The sequence below is a fragment of the Thamnophis elegans genome, chromosome 12 (assembly GCF_009769535.1).
Source record: "Thamnophis elegans isolate rThaEle1 chromosome 12, rThaEle1.pri, whole genome shotgun sequence".
NCBI lineage: Eukaryota > Metazoa > Chordata > Lepidosauria > Squamata > Colubridae > Thamnophis > Thamnophis elegans.
The window spans coordinates 37,573,762-37,590,430 of record NC_045552.1 but is presented as its reverse complement, the minus strand read 5'-3'; the positions used below and the strand labels follow the sequence as shown (position 1 = coordinate 37,590,430).

At 39.6% G+C, this 16,669-nt stretch overlaps 1 protein-coding gene across 1 annotated transcript in view; it reads right to left on the bottom strand.

Annotated features, from left to right (window-relative positions):
* ATRX (ATRX chromatin remodeler) overlaps window positions 1–16,666 on the bottom strand; it is a 95,146-nt gene extending 78,480 nt beyond the window's left edge. Inside the window, exons 1-3 of the mRNA XM_032227783.1 lie at window positions 16,510–16,666; window positions 6,424–6,536; window positions 3,411–3,466 (exon numbers count right to left, since the gene is read on the bottom strand). Coding sequence (XP_032083674.1) covers window positions 3,411–3,466; window positions 6,424–6,536; window positions 16,510–16,529 — 189 coding nt within the window. The 5' untranslated portion in view covers window positions 16,530–16,666. The remainder of the gene's footprint in view (window positions 1–3,410; window positions 3,467–6,423; window positions 6,537–16,509) is intronic.
* Between the last annotated feature and the right edge of the window lie 3 nt (window positions 16,667–16,669).

Below are 16,669 nucleotides of genomic sequence, written 5' to 3'. Positions count from 1 at the left end.
TTGTATGCTGGATGTTACTATAGAATTACTGTATATAATAAGCAAAAACCATGGGTGAAATTATTGAAAACAATCAAACTACTTTCAGTTACAAAGAAAAAGAATTATGTGTCAAAATAAATCTCTCTCACGAGAATAGATCAACAAACCAAATATTAGCAATCCCCAACTAGATGGGGATCTTGGTCACTAGCCACAATGTCATGTGATCACACCAACTTAGGATGGCAGGTGCAGCAGTCCCTGTGGCTGTCTTTAGGCAAATCCCAGGCAGTTGAGCATCACCGCTGATTCTGCTTATCAGAAGAAGCTGGCAGGGAAAGCCACAAATGGTGATCTCGAGCCTGTAAGGTACTGCCACAGACCTGAGAGTTCTAAGCACCCCTCATTCAGCACCATCACAATTTCAAAGGGTTACTGAAAGAGTAGACATTACATAAGGAGTACATGTAGCACTTATATCCACATTCAGCTTGAACAGTTTCGCCCATCAAGTGGCTGAAGAGCTGCCGTACCATGAACCCACAATAAATTTGTTTGTGGGTTCAAATTAGGGGAGTGGCTAATTGCTGTTATGACTCCCTTGAATGTCTCTGCACACTACACCTATCAAGACGGAGTGTTCAAGACCCAGACACATTCTTAGTCCTTGGAAATATGTGCTGCATGTACATGAAGTATAAAACTAGAAGGTAACACTTTTGTTCTGCCAACATAGGTGGGGCAGCGTAGTATAGTTAAGGTATTGGAATCCAAGTGGGAAAGCTGAGGTTGCAGTCCACCCGCTCTCTTGCTCACACTCTCTCAACTCACCTTCCCTCACAGAGTTTTTGTGGTAGCAATAAAATAGGAGGAAGGAACATTACATATACCTCCTTGAGCTCCTGATTTAAAGGTTGAATAGAAATTTAAACATAAATACAATACAAAGTGGCTTCATCCCCAGATAATAGTGTGGTAAAAGAATTTGTATTCCATCACACCTAGAGAATGCTCAATAATGAATCTGACCCAGCCATACTGTCACTTCTGTGACACCAAGTCACAGTTTAGTCAAATCAGTTGAAATATACGGAAAATGCATGTCCACAACATGCTTAGCCCAGTTAAGAGGTTTTTTTGCGGCTCAATGTGTTACACAAACCTGACCTGTTTCATTAGTCACTTGGACTGTGTGGACTAAGAAAATCTGTTAATTTAATAATTGAAGTTAATATCTTTTGTTGTATAAACCAGTCAGTACTCCCTAGACAGCCTCTTATTTGAAAGTAGCTTCTTATTCACTGCCTTTGTCACAAATGTACTGGCTCTGAATTGCTCCTCTGGAAAAGAAAAATACTAGGAAAAACAGGAAAAATAAGTTTTGCTATCCTTGCAAGTTTATTCACGTAGTTCAGTGGTGGGTTACGACCGGTACGCCCCGGTACGGGCGTACCGGTGCCTGCCAGGAGCACCGGGTACCGTTCCAGTACGGTGCTCCGGAGGGCCCACCCCCCTTACCTGTATTTGAGCTCTTTGGCGCTTCTGTGCATGGAGTGTACGGCGCTTGTGCAACGTTCCGCTGAGCAGCTGGAGCATCACAGGAGGTAAGGACGGATGCGCGCCCTATACGCATGTGCACACATACTGCACACGTTCATGTGGTGGACGCAGGGCCCCACTGCACCGTACCAGTTGCAACAGGATCCGGAATCCACCACTGACATAGTTGTATTTAAATATATATATAGAGAGAGATTTAGATACGTAGAAATATAAATATGTAGATAGTGAATCAGACCCCATATATTTATATTGGGATGCTGGCATTCTGGTGGGAGGGGAGAGGATTGGAGGGATCTCTATATGAAGCTTCTGTTTCTTTTTTTTTAATGTCAAGTTTTTTTATTTTATATTGCTTATACATATGAATGTGTGAACAGGGTGACATCTGGGTGCCATACATTTAGTACAGATAAACATAATGTTGTTACTCACAGTTATTACACTTCATCTTCATTGTTTCATGTTATTTAAACATATCTAATACCATCGCCATTCAATTTCTAAACCTCCCTCCCATTATTACATATATTAAAATATGTATGTTATTGTTCCCCTCTTATTTCTATTTCTTTATTTTCCCTGTAACATTTCACCATTGTTTATTATCCCCCGTCTTTCATGTAATATTTTAAAAATTACTCATTTTTTTCACCATGCTTTCAATATCCCAAATATCCAAAACTGCTAATCATTCACTGGGGAAGAGCCTAATGCTGGGAAAGATTGAGGTCAAAAGAAGAAGGGGTCGACAGAGAATGAGGTGGCTGGATGGAGTCACCGAAGCAGTAGGAGTGAGTTTAAATGGACTCCAGAGGATGGCAGAGGACAGGAAGGCCTGGAGGAACGTTGTCCATGGGGTCGCGATGGGTCAGAGACGGCTTCGCAACTAACAACAACTAATCAATCCAAATATTAACAGTATTCAATCGATCCCGGGAGTGTATCTCCAACACCCCACAATTTCTAATCCTTAAAAATTGAAATTCACAATATATTTTAACACACTGTTAATATTAATAATACATTGCATTGCTGTACTATGGGAGGAGTTTTGTTTGCACTGCTTTAAATTGCTGTTTTTTAAAATGGGAAGATTTAGTTCCTGCCTAGATCTCTTGTTATCACAAACCTTTCAATAAAAGCTCCTTTTGGAACAATTTCCATTTCTAGAGTCCTGCTTTCTTGGGAAGATGTGGAGAGACAAGACGTCGCAGGGAGAGAAAAAGAAATGCAAGCACGCAAATAAAGAAGGGACACTTCTTTTTCTGGAGTTGGAAGCTAAGCAGAATCAAGCCTAGCTGGTATGTGAGGGCAACTAGAGTAGATTGGGAAGTTGAAAAAACAATTCTGAACAAAAATATGGTAAACCATGTCCATAATGGTGCCAAACAAGTACATGATTGTGTCCACAAAGTCATCAGTTCAAAAACAGCTTGATTGGAAAGGGACTCTGATATTTATAATGTTAGAGTACTTCAAAAATGATTCAGAAGAATTGCTTTGGACATCTTACAATAACAATCCCTCCCTAATCTTTTCAAGGCTACTAAGTGAACCTGAAAACTGAATGTGCAACTTTTCACATTTCCATAGTAATAAATAGGGATGCACAATGTTTAACATTTGAAATGTCCCACTTCAATCATTCAGAAGTGTTTCATATCTAAAACAAAAATGGACAAAAGTCTATTTTGCATAAAGTACTTGGAATTGAATGTTTAAAACTTAAAAGAAGTTTTGGGATTCAAAACAACTCAAATTCAGAACAATTTGCACATATCTAATAAAAGTAATCTGAAAGCTGAACTATCAAATAATTTCCCATGTATTATTATATCAATATAATTACTATTTTCTATTCTTACCTCTTCCTTGTTGTTTTCCACTGGGGCTGGAATATTTCCAGGCATACTGTCACTATCTACAAGAAACATATAAACATGTCATACCAACATTTAAAAAATTATAATTGTCCAAAATATTCAAATGACCTTATATTTATGAGGCTATTCACTATTACACCATATTGATGGGGGAGGGGGGTCAACGTATAAAGCCTTGCAGAAGAGGTAAGGGCAAGAAACACCAGACTTGTACTATCCATCACCTAACACCCGACTAGGTGGTTTGGGGCGGAGGGAGGGAAGGGAATCAAAATGTAGAACAACATGATTACTAATAGGAGAAAATATTTGTAACTCAAGGGTTGAACTGTAGGGGTCTTGATTCTCTCTGAGCTTTCTTGAAGACATTTCATTACCAAACTAGGTAACACAATGAGTGCTAGAAAGGAGTGGGGTTAGTTCTTATTTTTATTTTCTAGTGGCTCGTGAGTGTGTTTCTAAATTAGGGTGTTGTTTACTGTTAGCATGTTTGTCTCCGTTGGTAGTTCCTTGGTTGTGGTTATATTTACTTCTTAGATTGTAGGGTGAGTGTTAATCTCTAGTCATACAGGTGTTGATTGCTAATGAGGAGGTGTTTTTTTGTTTCCTCTTGGGCTTTTTGATTGTCTCTTTTGAATGGTATAGATCAGGGGTGTCAAACTGGTGGCCTGTGGGCCGGCTGCATGATGCATAGGCCACACCCACTCGGGCTCTGCAAAGGCTAAAAACATCATATGTCACATGATGCAATCGAGTTTGATCCCCATGGTATAGATGATGCTTATCACAATGTACCTGTTGATGGTCAATCTGTCTCAGAGCCAATTCTCCAGGAATTTTCTGGAGTTTTTGGACTTGGCTTGATCTAGGATAGGGGCTTCCAACCCCCAGTCTCTGGACTGGCAGCGGTCCACAGAATGCCAGCAATCAGTCCGCACAAACAAGCGAATCCCCATCTGCAAGTTGCTGGCAGCATGCGAAACACACACACACACACACACACACACACACACACACGGTCCACAGAAAAAACCTTTCTCCATGGAACGGGTCCCTGGTGCCCAAACAGTTGTGGGCCACTGATCTAGGATGCTCACAGTTTCCCAGTTGAAACTATGGTCAAGTCTGTCTATGTGTGGTTTTATGTCTTCTGTCTCGAGTTGGTGTTCATGGATACACTCCACTAGTCGTCTGCCTCTTTGTCCTACAATAGTGTCTGTTACAGTCCTTACACTGTTATGTTGTAGATGACTCCTATATTTTAATCTGGGGCTGCTGGTTCTTCCAACAAAACGGATACCCAACTTTATCAAAAAGTGCCTTTATCACTCAAACTACCATAGCTTAGCCAACTCAAGCTTTGAAAAGAATGTCATACATCAAAAACCACCAACACTCTATTACATGTTAAATTTATATTTTACCGACAAAGAAATAAAGGGAGACTAGCATAGATTTATTTCATGCTATTTAGCTCTTTTCAGCTAGCAATAGTCTTTCTGGGATTCGAACCCGGGCTACCTACATATTAGGTAGGTGTATTAACCTCTAATCCATGGGCTCTCCTCACTTTGTTGGCTATACCACTTACTCTATTTACTCTATTACATGGCATCAACCATCGCACACAAACCAACTAAAGTTCTCCAAAACAGCTTAAATAAACCGAAAGATCCAGCAGCCACAGAAAAAAACAGGAATCATCTACAACATAGAGTGTAAAGACTGTAAAAACTATAACCCTACTCCCTTCTAGCGCTGATTATGTTACCTAGTTTGATAATGAAATGTCTGCAAGAAACTCACCAAGCACAACCAACATAATTACATTTTGTTACAATATGACCAAAATTTTGGCTGATCTAGGCGCCACAATAAATTTCTTGCTAGTATGAAACAAAAGTTTCAATTTCTATGTCATCTTTTTTTTTGATATAGTTGCTATATATTTTAAAAGAAAATTAAATACATTGCATATTCAGTGTGACCTTGAGAAACCAATTCCCATATGGAAGTAACCCATATTTAGATCCATACCAACAAAGTTGAGATTAAAAAAAAACAACCACTGCTGCAGAGTGTGAAATGTGAAATGTGAAATGTGTATGTGTGTGTGTATTTTTTTTTACTATGGATGTTTGTACTTTCTATAGAAGCTTCCAAAATTTTAGATTTCTGCTGCATAAAAATAAAAGTAATAATAAACAAAAAAGAAAGAAGAAATTGACATAATAATAGTTATACCGTGTTTCCCCAAAAATAAGCCCGGGTCTTGTTTTCTTTTGCCCCCCAAAATAACCGCTTGGCCTTATTTTCGGCCAGTTCTTATTATTTTTGAGATGCAGGAGGCCCCTTAACTTCAGCCCATGGCCTGTGGATCAGCTGATCGAGAGGGCTGGAAGTTCCGCATCTGTTTCTGGCACACTGTTGCCAGCCATGGCATTGCTTGGCCTGCCACTCTTTTTGCGCCCACTACTAAGAAAAGGGGCGGAGTAGCTAGGGTTTGCAGGAGCAGCCTCCATGAGGCCGTTCCACATAGATGACAAATGCATGTGGGGCACGTGGGGCATGTCCCCCCCACAGTAAATGGTGGAGACCAGCTGCATATGCGTTTAAATATTTTCAGGGAGGGCTTATTTTAGCACATGCACCCAAAAGCCTGATTGGGCTTATTTTCCGGGGAGATCTTACTTTCAGGGAAAGAAGGTATTATATATTAACATAAAATTGGTAGAAAAACAATGCAAGACATTATGAAATTCAACTATAAGAAACAATGGAAAAACCAATAATATTAGTCAGAAACATTTCCTCTTTTCCAAATAATATTATTAATTGTTCTTTTAGTCATACATTTATTATATTTATTAAAACAATACAGCAATAACTCTGTCATACTGTAACAGTATTTCTAGCTACACAATTCTGTGTGATATCAGAAAATACATCTTTTAAAAACTGCAAATCTTAACAGCTTTAGCATGATTAATTTTACCTATATTTTTGTTCATAGATAATCTTGGAGGAGAATTTGCGTCCTCCGATTCTTCTGATGAGTGAGCCAAGAAGTCATGAAGCTTCTGCACCAATGTATTCAATTTGCTTTCACTGTTAAAAAAAGACAGACCATTTTGGCATTACAGAATGAAGCAAGAGCTCTATATCTCAATCAAACAAACAAATCTGATATGCATAAAATAGGGGGGAATGGGCTGTTCAGAGAATGGGGAAAAATAGTCACATTCAAAATGTTCTTTTGGAAGTTTAGAATATTCCCTGTTATGGCAAAAGATTTTTTTTTAATTATACTACCAAGAAACAATAGAAACAATGGAAACTTAAAATAAGCTTCCCCCCCCCATATTATTCAGTCCATGATCCCAGAAATACAATTACCTGTTACTGAATCTACAAAATAGTTATTTGTTACAATTAACTTTAGCCAAGGTAATGACTTTTTAAAATAAATGTTAAACAATGTCCAGACTGCAAAAGTTTGCTTATTTCTATTTAACTATCACTTCTATTGCTTGCAATTAGGTTGCAATATTACTCTATTGGCACATATTTTTATACAACAATCAACAAATAACATTTAGCATGAATTATCATACCACTTATTTTACATACTTCTTAGTATGCAAAATGAGAAATTAGGGCTTGCATGTGAGTTAGCATTCTCTATGGAAGGAGATGCAAAATAAAATGCTTGTCCTTATCTAAGGAATGTTTTATTTCAAATTCAGAACCCTCAAGGTTTCCAAGCTGACAATGTTTTCTATTTTCCTAGTAGAAATGATCATTTAGGCACCTCTATCTGTTGACATCTATATATTTAATCAGGCACTTAATACTTCATTTACATATTGGCTTTATTTAAACATTTTATTTAAATAATTACTTACTGTATATACTCGAGTATAAGCCTAGTTTTTCAGCCCACTTTTTGGGCTGAAAAAAGCCGCCTCGGCTTATACTCGAGTCAGTGAAAAATTTACCCGAAATGGAGGAGAAAAAGGGGCGGGGCCATGCCGCTGGGTGACACTCGTGAATGGCCCAGTGCCCCTGTGAGTTTCCCCTCCCTCTGTGTCAGTTTGCCGCGCAGCGCGCACCGCACCATCCCCCCTCCTCACGTTCTAATGTAATGCAGGGCTGTCTTACGATTCCCCTTCCTCCCCCTCCTGCCGCTCTGCAACGATGTCCCACCTCCTCCTTGTTATGGCAAGCAGCCACATAGCGATGTCCCACCTCCTCTGGTACAGTGATCCAATGATAGGAATCACTGTGCCGTGTGTCATAGGAGGCGGGACATCGCTCCCGCGGCTGCATGGGACATCATCATCACAGCGGGACATCAGCATCATGAGGTGAGTGAAGTATTTCATTGAATACACCGCTAGTTTACTGTTTTTCTTTGAAATAAATATTCAAAAACATTATTGGTATCTATTTTTATTTTTGAAATTTACCGGTAGCTGCTGCATTTCCCACCCTAGGCTTATACTCGAGTCAATAACTTTTCCAGTTTTTTTGTGGTAAAATTAGGTGCCTCGGCTTATATTCGGGTCGGCCTATACTCGAGTATATACGGTATGTAAACAATTTGTATGGTGACCCATCTTGAACACAATACTGAGCAGTTAACAACTACAAGAGCCATAAAACCAAAAACCTGGCCTCAGAGAATACAGAAGAACAGAGTTGGACTAATGTCAACTTCCAAATACTCTTCAAGGGTAGCCCTATGTAGAGCATGTTGCAATAATCCAAACAGGAGATGACCAAGGCATGAGTGACTGAGTGCAGTGTCTCACAATCTAGAAAAGGGCATAGCTGATGCACAATCCAAATTGTGCAAAGGCTCTTCTATTCACAACTGCCAGCTCCTCTTTGAGCAGGAACTGTGAATCTAGGAGAACCCCTGGGGTAGGGTCACCCCATCCAGAACTAAAGAGTATAAAGCTCCCCATATCGGAAGTTATTTGTCTTATTTGGGTTCACTTGAACCCTGCTGTCCTCAATTCAGCCCTGCAGTCTCCATGCACCCCAAAAGGGCTGCCCTAGCATCCCTTGGATCATAAGGGATAGAGATGGAAAGCTGTGTCTTGCCAGCATATCTCATCCCATGGAGTTGGATGATCTCACTCAGTGGCTTCATGAAGACGTTGTAAAGGAAGGGAGAGAGATCCTGCAGACAAAGGAGCAGCCGTAAGCTGGATCTCTCACTCCCAGCTGTGGAGAAAGGAACTAAACCAGTGCAACACTGCCCCACCCAGTCCTAAACCCCGAAACCACTCCTGGTTATTCTGTCCCATAACCAGGCCTGAAACCTGACTGAAGGGAGTCTAGATAATCTGTACCATCCAAGACCCTCTGGAGCTGCAAAGCAACCACTTTCTTCATCACCTTCCCTAAAAAGTACAGTGAGATCTAAAGATCTGTTCTTAAGGAGTGATCACAGCCTACTTAAAGCGTATAATATTAATCACTGCACACCATCTTGGAAGCTTTCACTAACCAGGAGGGACAAGGATCTAATAAGTGGTTGTGCTAACAACCCCAAGGACCCTCCTCCATTTCCTCAGATTAAACTGCTCCCAGATAACAGGGCAAGCCCGTACCCTGGACATCTCTGATGGATTTGCTCCACACTTGGACTGGAGAGTGAATCAGAGCAATTTCATCTGTCAGATATTTCACAAAGTCCTCAGTTCAGCCCTGAAGGTGATTCTCCGAACCCTCCTTCTCGAGGGAGCAGGTAACTTTGAACAAGGCCAATAGGCAACACTTTGCAGGTGCAATAAGTGCAGAGAAATAATGGTATTTTGTTGTTCTTCCCACCACAATGTTGGCCTTAGTAACAGCTCTAACCTGTTTACAAAGCCTTAGTAAGACCATACTTGAAATATTGCATCCAGTTCTGGTCACCACAATATAAAAAAGATGTTGAGACTCTGGAAAGAGTTAGAGAAGAACAACAAGAATGAGTAGGGGGCTGGAAGCTAAAACATATGTGAAGAAGGGTTGCAGAAATTGGGTATTTCTAGTCTAAGGAAAAGAAAAATAGGGGTAACATGATAGCACTGCTCCAATATTTAAGGGGCTCCTACAAAGGCCAGTGGATCAAACTATTTTCCAAAGCATCAAAAGTCGAGAAACAATGGATGGAAACTAGTCAAGGAGAGGAGCAACTAAGGAGAAATTTCCCAATGATAAGAGCAATCAAACAATAGGACAGTTTGCCTTCAAAAGTTGTGGATGCTCTTATCACTGAAGGTTTTCAAAAAGACTTTTAAAAAAGAGACAACCATATCTGAAATTGCATGGGGTCTCCTGCTCGAATAGGGGATTGGACTAGAACACCTCCGTGGTGTCTTCCAGCTCTACTATTTTACATTCTATGTTCTGTATTTGCTCAGATTTGTTTTCTGTTTCCCCCCAACAGCATTCAAACAATCTTTTTGGCCCTTTTAGGCATTCTGACTTCCTCCGTGAACGACAGGGAATGTTGGGACTGATGGGCCAGGAGATGTTCATGGTGTGGCTACTTCCTGTTTCCAGATTGTGGCCAGAACAGTATTAAGTATCTGGGGGAGCAGATAACTAACAATCCAATTATCTTGTTTATCTTTACTGAAGGATGCACTTTTTACAGAGGCACAATTGAGAGCATTTAACAAACTGCATTATTGTTTGGTTTGGTAGCTGCAGTACCTCAGATAGAAAGTCCCAGTGGTGGGTTCCAGATCCCATTGCAACCGGTACGGTGCAACGGGGCCTGGTGTCCAACACATGAATGTTGCAGCATGCGCGCACACCTCCTTACCTTTTGTGATACCTCCGTGACACTCCAGCTGCTCGGCAGTGTCGCACAGGTGCTATGCACTCCATGCACAGAAGCACCGAAGAGCTCAAATACAGGTAAGGAGCTCTGGCGGGCAAGTGGGCCCTCTAGAACACCGTACCGGTACCCGGTGCTCTGGGCAGGTACTGGTACACCCGTACCGGGGCGTAACGCCTGCAACCCACCACTGGAAAGTCCATACAGAGAGTGGTAAGGGCAACCAAGATGATTATAGGAAGCTCAATTCCTGTTATTCAGGATACTGTCTATAAGCACTATGTACTTAGAACTTGAAGCATTGTTAGAGACCCCACATACCCACTTTACGGTCTGTTTACATTGCTCCTCTCTGGGAGGAGATTTCAAAGTATTTCTACCAGGACTACCAGATTCTGTAACAGCTTTGTTCTTTGTGCCACCATATGGTAAACTCATAGGATTCATTTTTCATGCCATGCACATGTATACATCCAAACTAGACTGTTGTTTCTCTGTGTCATATATGTGTGTGTATGTGGGTATATGCATAATGGCTAACTTTTGAGAGCTGAATGAAACCAACAATATCCATTGATAAAATAGATTTGCACTTGGTGACCATCATAAAAGCAGTTGTAAAATCGAGATCAAATTTTGGATTCAACTGTGGTTTTAAGTTGAGGACTATATGTGTCCTAGTGTGTTGTATAGTAGTGTATACTTCAACTCTATCATATGACTGTTGAACAATGGCAGCTCTGGTCTCAGACACACTTAACATTTAACAAGCATGATTCCTTATTTAAATAACTATATAGATTAGGAGAAAAATATAGTCCAATATATTTTCCTTAATTGGGCTACTTAGCTTCTAAACATGTCACCTGAGGATATTATTTCCAAAACTTTATACTAATTGTATAAATAAAGAACCATTTCATTAATTTGCAAACTGTTCCGTATTCACATAAGATAATAATAATCTGTCAGAAAAGTTCAGAATTTTTAGAAAATAGCAAACTATGCAGTTTAATGTTGATACTTTGAAAAATTTAGACCAAATGATATAATGATTTGTAGGCATCTCAAAAACACAAATGATTATTAGAAATCAGCATGTATTTGTCAAGAACAAGTCTTTTTAATTAGGCAACTTTTTCAGTAAAAATGATGTAAACATAATATATCAATAAATATTTTAAAAATTACTCTGATATTCCTCTAAATAAGATGTATCTGTTAGAGGAATTTACATAGAACTTCAAAAGACTATTAAAAGAATCCTCATCAACAGCTCCTCATCAAATTTGAGGGAGGTATTAAGTCAGATGCCACAAAGTCCACAACATCCAGCACTCTACAACATTTTCAATAATGATCCAAATGGAGGGAATGTTTTTCTAAATTTTTACATGATACAAAACGGGATGAAACAGCACTTTTACAAGACAGAAGCAATATTCAAAATTGTTTTAACATAGAAAACAAAATGAATTTTGAGACGCAAATGCAAAGTTCTTACCAACCTATATAATGCAGTGATATAAAGTGAAGAAAACAAAGCTTGGTAATAGTATATATATTTTAAAAAATCCTGAAGTTGTCCAAACTAAACATGAATCAGCAATGCAACATGGATACTAAAAGAGTAAATGCAAGTTTAGGTTGCATTAACATAATTATAGCTTTCAGGTCAAAAGAAAAATGTTCCATTATATTCTATCTTGATCAGATGCTGTCAGAAATACAATGTCCAGTTTTTGGAGCTACAATTTAAGAAATATTCACTAAAACTAATGCAGTTCCAAAGGAAAGTAATCAGATTTATCGGGGATTGAAATCTGCCATGAGAAATGATTAAATAAATTCTGCTTATGCTTGGGGGGAAATTCTGAAGGTTCACATCTTACCATTTTTCAAGTACCTAAAGTAATATTAGTCAGAAGAAATGTCATCTTCCGCAAGTCAGGGAATATTTTTCTCAAGATAGAGGAAGATATTTGAATTTTAGGAAAGGCTTTCTAAAAAGAATTAAGCAATGAAGTAGCAAGCTTCCTCTGCTGGATGTTTTCAGATGAAGGTGGATATGCATCTGTTTGTTTGTTTTTTAAGTTTTTTTATTTTTAATTTTCAAAGCGCTGACAGGAAACAAACACAACACATAAAATCTTCCTTTTTACATACTGTAGAAAGTGTATTAGTTGATTACAAAAGACTTTCATGCATCCCTTCCACAGTCATCAAGCATAATTCACATTAACTCAAGTATTTTAACTCAGATATTTATACATGTTACCGTCATACCTCCTTTTTTATTTGACTATAGTTGTTTAAACGTCCTTCATCATAAAATATACCAAGATTTAATACATAACCACATACTGGCATTTCATTTACTATTTCTAAAATCCTCCAATGACACTAAATCCTTATGTCCTATTCTAGCTAAACATCCATAATATTTAATAACAAAATTTTCTATCCTTCTTTCCAAATCACTGTTTACAATTTACATTTCATTTCCTTATACTGTACCCATATATACATACATGCATTATTATCATTATCCCTCCTTTATTTGACTATATCCTGCATCATATCATTTTCCCCCCTAGTAATCAAGACTTAACTGAATCTAACTTAACTCTTTTTTATTATTATTGTTAACCTTTATATATAATCCAAAAGGGTTTCTAATCTTCCTTTCATGGGTACCATTCAATATTCATATCCAGTTATTACGTATCATAACACTACACATTGTATACATTATTATCATTATAAATTATTTATTTAACTAAATCTATTATCACTAAATTTCGCTAAGTTTAGCTAGTTTTAAATTATACTCTTCCATCTATCAACCTGTATCTTTCCAGTAACAAAACAGTGTCATATCTTCTGCCATTTGTGGGCATCAGTCCTCTAATCATCTCCTTAATCAGCTTTGTATGGACTCCTCTTAGCAACTCTTTGCTTATAAGATCTCTCATGTAATTTCGATGCCCTTCTTCTGTTTCCTTAATCAGCTTATCTTTGATTGTCGGTGGTGTTATCAAAACTATTGCTAATAAGATTTCTCTCTTTAAATCCATAAATTCTTTTATTTTTTCCGCTTCTGTATCTTCCCATCTGGGGTAGGTTTCCCCTCCATTTAATTGCTCTTTCAGAATTCCACTCTTTCCGTTTTCAGAAACAAGCCAATCACCATAAATATCAGTAATTTTAATTTCTTTAAAAATTTTGGGTTTTAATCGCCACTTTTTCCCTTTGATGAAAATCTTCAACTTCTCTGTCATATTTTACTGTCACATGCACTAAGTAATCCAACTTCTTCTCTATCCTCTCACTTGTATTTGATAATTTCTGTATTTCTGAGAATATCTTTTGCAGATTTAAAACTTCTTTCTGGTGTTGAAATTGCACCACAATTTCCAGCTGACAAACACTGCTACTCTAGCTTAGAAGGTTTTAACAGAATTAAGCATCACAATAATCTTTCACCTTTCTCTGGTTAAAAATCTACTTCAAAGGAACATCTGTGTGCTTTCTTCTTCTTCTTATCACTCTCTATAAACAAGCTGTGAGTCCTTGAAGTGCCAAGCCAGGATAATCAGTGAAAAGTATTTCATTTCCAATACACAAACCTCTAGTCTCTGAGTAGCAGTGTTACAATGTTACAATTTCTTTGTTTCTTTTTGTATCTTTTTATATTTCAAGTTTTAAAAAAAGGTCCAATTCTTAAATGAGTTAGAAAAACACCCACAGTAATAAGAGGAGAGTTTTAGTCCATAGATTACAGAGAATAGTCAAAGAAAAAAAAATAGAAGGAAACTTAATCCGTTCGTTTTAAAAGGCTTGCATAAATTCCATCCGTAAAAATAGCCTTTAAAAAGTAAGATAACCCACTGTTCAAAACCAGTCCAAATTTAATTCTGCCGCTTATTTCTTCTGTTCTCCAATTTAAATTATTTTTTTTTATAGGCAGTCACTTTTAAAACAGTAAAAATTCCTCACCAACTGAAAACACTTTCTCTTTCCATATCCTTCCGTTTTGGAGCTGCCCCGACTTCATCAGCCATTGGGCTGGATTTTTTGTCACCGGCTTGAAGAGCTTCTCTTGGATCAATCAGAGACTTTGCGATGTCCCTGTGAGCAGCAAAATGTATTCTTCCGGTTCACCGTCTCTACAGGACGGTTTAGGTCCGTTTGGACCACCCAGAGGCAAAAGTGTCGACTGCGATCTCAGAGCATTGAGATTGCACGTCGTGCCATTGCAACTTCGGCTCCTCCCTCGATATGCATTTGTTAAGGATGTTCTAATTAGTATTCCTGCACTAAGTAAAATATTGGGTTACATGTACAAAACATTAGCTTCCAACTTTATGATCTTTTAAAAACATCTTGTTAACCAAAACATTCAGGAATCAAGGACCTTTAAGAGCTCCTTAAGCACTCAGGCAATTTGTATGATATCCCTTCTTTTGCATAATGCTTACTCCCTTACTTTTTAATGACTTTAAGTCCTGCTGATGAAAGACAACTAGAAACTTGGAAGGGCAATTATTAAACAGTTGGGAATCTGTATGTTTGGCCATTGAAGGGCAGGAAAAAATCAATGCAAGAATATAATGTGTAAAAAGCTAGAAATCTGCATTTTCTTTAAACTTTTTCAGAGTATGTAGTAATACAAAAGCACTACTGAGCTGTTTCACAAATGAAAATGGAGACAAAGCAAGAGTCTTATTCCTCCAAGAGAGTAAGTCAATATAGACTGCACATATTTCACGGATTGAAATAAATGAGTGAACGATTGTGATTACACAACTCTCATTTGGCAATAATATCTTAAACGTTTTTCCTTCATAAATTTTAAATCAGTGGTTCTTCTCATTACCATGAGATTCTCCTATACAAGGATCATTTGTCAAATGTATGATTACCAAATAAAACATTTGAAGAAATATTGTATAGTGTCATCAAAATGGAAAAATTTGTACAAAAAGGATAGTAGTAAAGGAAAACTGTTGATAGCATAAAATTAGAACTCACCAACTTGGTTAGCAGAAAAAGGCAAATTAAAATATGATTAGGGGACCAGTATAATATTCAAATTCAGACCAAGAGCTAAAGCAATTAAGGCAGAGCAATCATTATTATCCATGGTCTGGTTAACCATGGTTACTTGTGTAAACACAAATGGTTCATGGGGGTCATAAACTATGATCTGCAAACCACAACTGGAGATTTCATACATCCTGAATCAACAATATATGAATTAACGAAGAGTGAATTCTGCCCTTGAAGAAGCACAACCCCTGCTGCTAAGAAATACCGAGACATTTAATTTAACCCTGTAACATAACAACTCGACTACGTTCACACAACAGTCTAATGCAGCGTTTCTCAGATTTGGAGGCTTGAAGATGGGTGGAGTTCAATCCACAGAATCCTGGGAGTTGTGGTTTCACACGTCTTGAAGCGGCCAAGATTGACAAAACACCGGTGTAGTTTGCAACCAACCAAACCACAGTTTTCTGAATTTTGACCCCCGGGATGGATCTACGGAACACACTAAGCCACAACTAAAACTGACTTTGTTTACCCAAAGGACGAACCCACAAACAGCCACGGCCACCGAGGCGTTGGGGGCCGATTCCATCCTTCCTTTGAAGGCCCCCGCAATCCCCCATCTCTATACCGGAAGCCTCCGCTAGAAGACACGAAGCGCCGGGATTACGCTCCGAAGCCGCCGCAAACGCACTGGGAGGAGGAGCGCGGAAAGGCCCTTCCCTAAATCCCCAAAGGTTGGCAGGTAACAGCGCACCTGTGCAGCGCTCCATCCTTCCCGGTCATCGCGGACTGCTGCCACCACCGACCACGCCGAACGAGGCCGGGGGGAAAGGCGGCAGAGACCACGCCTCCAAGCCAAGAGGGTAAGTGCGGGGCCCCGCCAGGGGGCGGCCACGAGCCCAGGCAGGCCTGTCCCGCCCCCACTAGGCATGCGCAAAGGCGGGAAGCGCGCGCTAGGGGGGGGCGAGGGCCAGTCCCCTCCCCCAACCCTAACTCCAGCCTGATAACCGGTAGCGCGGTATTCGCGCCACAGCCGGCGGGAAGGAGACTCCGGCGCTTAGAAAGACGAGCGGCGAGAGAAGCGGCATTCGGGTTTTTCCCGCCGCCGCCTTTCTCCGCCCCTCAGCCGGCTGATCGGCCTCATCGTTAAAGCACGCGGAGCCGGCTGCCGCTCCTGCCGCCTACCTCGCGGGCTCCGCGGTCATGTCTCCGTCGCTGTCCCTCGCGGCCGGGCCGGGGGGCGGCCAGCTTCAAGCGCTGACAGAAAACAAAGCCGTTGGCGCCACCGACCCCGCCACCGTCGCCACTGCCGCCATCTTGTTGGCGAAAAGAGGAGGGAAGGTCC